Source organism: Dermacentor andersoni, chromosome 1 (assembly GCF_023375885.2).
Source record: "Dermacentor andersoni chromosome 1, qqDerAnde1_hic_scaffold, whole genome shotgun sequence".
In the NCBI taxonomy this organism is placed as follows: domain Eukaryota; kingdom Metazoa; phylum Arthropoda; class Arachnida; order Ixodida; family Ixodidae; genus Dermacentor; species Dermacentor andersoni.
In genome coordinates, this window is record NC_092814.1 from 320,664,536 (window position 1) to 320,670,535 (window position 6,000).

Here is a 6,000-nt window from a genome sequence, read left to right on the forward strand (position 1 = left end):
TATCTTTGATCGCCATCACATATTCGCGAAATTGCAGATGCATTGTACTGGAAAAAAAAAAAGATTAGTCGATACAATTTGCAGCTCCACGTCACGTTTTGTAATCTTGGTGAAAACGCAAAGTTGCATTTTGCAAAACTTCTGTTTCCCTGCAGAAATTTCAAGACACGTGAGCTCTCTTCAGCCAAACAGTCAACATGGCGGATAATGCCGGCCGTGCAGCTGCCATGCCAGGGTGGCTAGCCATCCTAGCCATGCGAGTCGAGAATGCATCATTTTCCATGGGCACCACCGTATTGCTAGGCAGCGACTCCATCTATGGGCAGTCGGCATGGGCGAGCGCTCCGTACACGCAGGTATACGGAGCGCTTGCAGGTATACGCTTGGCGGTGGTTTCGCGCTCGTGCGGTCTATTGAGTATGACGTGCGTCTTCTACGTGGTAAGCGGTTCTGTGAGACGTAAAGTGGTTTAAGTTGGTACGGCCGCACTTTCTGCTGGCGTTGAGGCGGACGGAGCACGCACGATACAATCAGCCATGGAGATCAATTGTGCAGTTCTGAATGTTCCATTCATAACGAGACTTTCTTGCAGTATTAGCCTCTAGTTCTAAGCTGTGGTTTAGGAGCAATGAAACATACGCGACGATCGTAACAGCGCGGGTACCGTTCTGCTACGATAGGAGCTGTGCTGTTATACTTTGACAAGCGTTCAAACTGTAAGCTGCAGATTACATTGCGTGACTACTTGGTTCGGTGGATGATGTTCTCACCCATGAATAAAATTGTTTTGGTTAGTAACAACAGCATACCTTACAGCCTGAAGTATACTTGTCCAGCAAAGCGCACCATTTAAGAACTGCGCGAGCATCCTAAGCAGTGCTGGATGCTCGATATGCGATATGGGAAACAGATATGTGATCTTTATAGCGGTTGGTCCAAGCATACGGAATCAACGTTTATAGATCTAGAAACGCTGCGCGGCGCGACTATGCAGCGTTAGCCCGTTTTCTCTTTCTTTTTCGAGGAAGAGGACAACTGATATATTTTCCGGTTGAGTTCGTTGCGTTCGCTACGACGCACTCACGAGTATTACGGAAATTGTCCTCAACAATAGCCACGCGTTATTCTGCGATCCTTCTCATACATTACGGCTTTACAGGGCAAGAATGCAATGCCGACGCACATAGATTATGTATCATGCTGGTTCACCAACCGCAGTATATCGCTGTGTTGAGCCGCGCCGTCGGAGTCATGCAGGAAGGCTAGCGTAGATATATAGTGATTTCAAGCCTACTAGACTTGAAATGCGTGAGAACGATGCCGGTGTATCAACTATTTGACAGCGCCTACCGCTCAGATATTTCGTGGTTGCTTTAGGTTGGCCGCACACGAGCATGCGCTCTTAGGTTTTAGTCCCTACGCCAAGCGTTCAGACTGAGTAGATTTACTATTTCATGCTGGCAATACAGAGACTGTTCTCTTCGTTCAATTAAAACCGATATACGCAAACACGCACACATGCACCGCGGCTGATGCGCATCACATGTTTGCGCCCCCAAGAGATTTCCACGTACTGTAGTTACCGATGCCCCGAAAGGCTTACCTGGCGACCTTATAGGAACGGGAATAACGTAAATTTCACAAATATCTAAAACGTCTCGAAATCGTTCCGCAGGACGCGACAGCAATATGAAGCAGCGCCGCGCCGGATCGCATAACCCCGAGAGGAGGAAAGGCTCGCCGCGCGCCCTTTCCTCCTCGCCCGATGAAAAGGTCTATAGACCATCTTTGGCGGTGGCACTACGGATGAAGGAGAGGTGCTCCGATGGCGCGCCCGTGCTGGGGCGAGAGACGAAACGTTCATTTGAGGGATCGGCAAACCGTTAGTGTGCAGGCGCGTGAAAGAGCGGACGTGAGAGAAAAGGGGAGGGGGGGGGGGGGGCTTTTGCTCCTTGAATATATGAGTGCTTTATAAACATGGCACTGATCCGAGAATGGCGATCGGAGCGCGCTGGAAAGAAAAAGAAAATGTACTAAGGCGGAACACATGCTTCCACGTGCAACAGACTATCCAATGGGAGAACGGAGGAGGCCGGGACGACAAGAGGCGACGAGAAGGAAATGCTGGAGGGTGCGGGTGGCGGAAGGCTCTAAGAATGGTGCTACTTTTGTAGGATCATCATTATCATCAGCCTGTTCCATGTCCACTGCAGGACGAAGGCCTGTCCTTGCGATGTCCAATTACCCCTGTCCTGCGTCAACTCATTCCAACTAGCGCCCGCGAATTTCCCCAATTTCATCGCTCCACCTTGTCTTCTGCCGTCCTCGACTTTTTCCCTTGTCTTGGTACCCATTCTGTTGGAGGGGCTTAATTTAGAACTCCAGCGCGTTAGCCACATATGACAGTCAAAAGCTTACCAGCACCGTACAAAAACTTGTGTGTGCTGGTTACCCCGCTTCCTCGAAGCCATGGTGCTGTGATACAAGTCAGAACGTGAAACTGCAAGCTTAAAACAATTGCAGATGTCGGTTTCCATGGAGCACGCGTAATACCACGGCTACGGAAATTCCCCCACAAAAATCGCATGCCTCTGCCACTGGCCGGCACTGCACTTTTGTGTCTAGGTGTTTATAGGTGTTCTGTGCTCGCATGAAAAACATCCATCTGCCATTGTTCAGTACTTAGCCACGCGATACAATGTGTTGCTGGCAGTTACGCTTAGATCAAGCACCAAAATATTTTTTTTCGGTATGTCAAAGTTCTGCTCAAGCTTTGAGAAAGTAACTGGCGCAAATTTAATAAACAAATACGTTCTCCACTTAAGGCTCTTATTTGGCGCCTGTTAATCTTCTGGTGATTGAAAGGGGGGAAAGCCAAAGAAAATGTATTGTAAAGGCTTTTAGACATCACATGTGCTTTGTCATCCTCGTTTACAAGCATTCATAATTGTTTACCTTCAACGCAATTACTGCAGTCGGCTCGTCGCGGCTTGCTTGAGCTTGAAAATTTAGCTAACGAATGTCTTGGACAGACTTCCGCGCCACTCAGGAGGCATAGCGACTTGTACTTTTATTCGTCCTCAAATAACTTTTACGTGTGTCCATATACACTTAAAAACCCTTACGTGCCCGTAACTTCGCAGAGCGGTCTTTAGTTCCTGAAGAGACATCACCATGGCTCATCGCGAGGCGTCGAGCTCCAAGCACACCGGTACTTAAAGTGCTTATACTATAGGCTGGGTGGGGTCGCGTCCTCGTAGTTTAACACATTAGAATAGTATGTTGTTGCTGTACTTCGTTTTTTTCTTTCCTAGTTATAAACGAATGGTCGCACAGCCTGTGCATGGTGTTTATGCATAATTTAAACATACGGTGAACGACGGAAACAGCAGATTGTCAATTTTGCAGCAGTACTTAATACACCTACTCGAACCCAGTGGCTATAACGTTGCTGTCCTGCTGCGCAGAGTCCCGGTGGCGCGTTTTAGACAAGACTGCTCACCTCTGTACCTCGACAATGAAAGAAACATGACAGTCCATCAGAGATCGTGGGATGCGCACCGTCACTCGAGCGCCATTCTCGGCAGCCCTAAGTGCGCCGGAAGGTGGCACGTCATTGCAGTTTGGCACGCGCTGCCGTGGCCCGCTTATTTTTGCTCACGGTTGTACCATAGTAAGGATATGCGGGAATTAAGCTAACGGTTACGAATTAAAGCGGCCACAGAACTTTGCTTTATTAAAGGAATTGTGTTGTTGCTGACACAAAACAAAACATGACATTTTCGCTATCGCCGCATTGCTAACATCACAAAAGGGCGCAAGGTAGACACTTGCCTTGCAACTTGCAAGCGTTGACCGACAGAGTAAAGAATGTAGAGAATATTGGCGAAAGGGATCGCACAAATTGGTCTGCAGGCACACCAAAGAACGCCCGACGTGACGGTTGTGCAAAATTAAGGAAAATTTGAACGCCCTGCGCTCCTCGAACTACGACCGCCATAGACTCGCATCGAAGGGGCGTGACAAGAAAGCTCGAAGGAATGCTCGTAATGGGAAACAAAATTTTGACTTACTTGAAAAAACCGCAGGCGGCGAAATCCGTCTGCGCTCCCCGTTTTCGCGTAGTCGCTGTCGCGGCAGCTCATCAACCACTACGCAAGGGGTGGCAGTTGCTCAGGAAGACACCTCGGCAACCACAGTCTACGATCCACGTGATCAAACGCTTCGTTGGTGCGCATGCTCAACAAGAAAGCTAGGTTACTGCGTGGGCAACGACGCAGAGGCATGATCTATTCTTTCCATCTGTTGATTTCTTCTAATCCAGCCTGCTGAGTGACCTATACCGGGCGATAGCAGGGCCGCAGCTTCATATACGAGCCGATGACGAAGGAACAATTATAGTGACGTTTCACTTCGCGAACGCGGGTTACGCGCAAGCCTATGGGTGCTATTCCCTCATTGTGCCTTGACCCGCATCGTCGGAAGCCACCTAGCACGTTCTTCGGTGGCCTTTTGGCTTTGTTCAGCTCGTGACCGGCGCTTGCCGTCAACTTCGGAGTCGGTCAACTCGCGCTAGGCCTGTCGCCACTTGCGTTGATGCTCCGTCCTTCTCGCTCGGCCTCTCGAACGGCAGACAAACCCGGTGCATCCATAGCACGCACAGAGCCCATAGAAACTGCCAGATGCGATGAGCCCAGAGCACTTACGCCGTACGACGTACCGCCTCCTTGCTCTTCCGCACTCCGCCGCACGCTCCTCCAACGCTTCTCCGTACTTTCCCAACGCCACCCAGATTGGCCCAAGGCCGGGGGTCTACATCCCTGACGTAGACAGGCCGTGGCCGGCGTAAGCGTAGGAACGCTTCAACAGAAGTCCGTGGAATAGTTGTGCTCTGGGCTGACTTATTTTTTTCTTTTTATACCGAAGATGTTACTTTCCCCACTATCGTGTCCACGTGTAGAAAAAAATCCCGAAAATAGCCCAATGCCGGGCCCAGCCGCGGCGGAAGTAGTTTGCCATTAAGGGGCCCACAAACACTGCATCTCTGGTCATCCTTCTTCATAGAGTGGTAGGGCACTTAGTTCTTTTTTTTTTGCGTCTCTTTTTTTTTCGTCTTTCTTGGTCGCTACGCGTGAAATACACTGAATAAAATTAGGCAAAAAACACAACTGACAGCCAGGTGTTTTCTACATGCATCGTCATTCTATTCATTAATTTCCTAATGTTTGCAGCTTGCGCTTCTTTGTCTTGTTTGTAAGATCTTGATGAGGGCTAGTTGGTTCATATTTAGAACTGAGGTTGAACAGCGCGAATAAATCAAGGAGATGAGGCAACGAATACCAGACAAGGGGGGGGGGGGGGGGGGCGCTGTAGTACGTATCTATCTGGGTCGGGCACCTTGTTCTTCTAAGAAAAGTTTTGGGAGAACGTTTGTGCTGCACCACAAATGTTTCAGCGGCACCTCACTCGTGTGTCCGTCTTCCAAGACGTCGATGTCTGAAGGTTCCTCGTCAGTGAGCAGTTGAAGTGTGAATTCCGTTGCCGGCGTTGACTTTGGAACTTTAGAAAAGCCGCACGCTTGGAAAGCTCTTCGACGACAACGCAATTGTGAGCCACAGCAATAAACAATAACTGGCGTTGCTGGGTAAACAGCCTCGTCAATTTCTTTGACAAGACTGTGCACGTGATTTTCCGGTGAAAGTGCGACAGTCCTGTCACTTGTCAAGGGCTTTTTGCATTTGTCGCGTTTAAACCGCTTCAGAGCGATGTGTACGGAATGAGCAGCGCCACATAGGCAGCGACTGGGACAGCATCGTTCAGCTTCGACAGCGCCTGTTCAGTCACAACCATGTTGAAATTTGCGCTTGGCAGGGCTGCTTACGCTTGGAGCTCTTCCCAATTTTCAATTTTGTGATTGTCGATTGCGGATACCGCGCTGATTTGTGGGAGTGTGCTCTGTCTTGCGGACAAATGATTTGTACGGACAAAAGATTTGTCTTA

General features: G+C 49.3%; 1 protein-coding gene across 5 annotated transcripts in view; it reads right to left on the minus strand.

Annotated features, from left to right (window-relative positions):
• LOC126516698 (uncharacterized) overlaps positions 1-4,173 on the minus strand; it is a 94,314-nt gene extending 90,141 nt beyond the window's left edge. For 4 of the 5 annotated variants that reach the window (XM_055064087.2, XM_055064084.2, XM_055064083.2 and 1 more), the window contains exon 1: positions 4,074-4,160. Coding sequence is in view for 1 of the 5 variants with exons in the window: in XM_055064085.2 (XP_054920060.2) it covers positions 4,074-4,145 (72 nt within the window). In the remaining 4 variants the exon portion in view is untranslated. Of the gene's footprint in view, positions 1-4,073 lie in introns of all 5 variants that reach the window. The other variant, XM_055064085.2, reaches the window with a different exon arrangement.
• Positions 4,174-6,000: the final 1,827 nt, after the last annotated feature.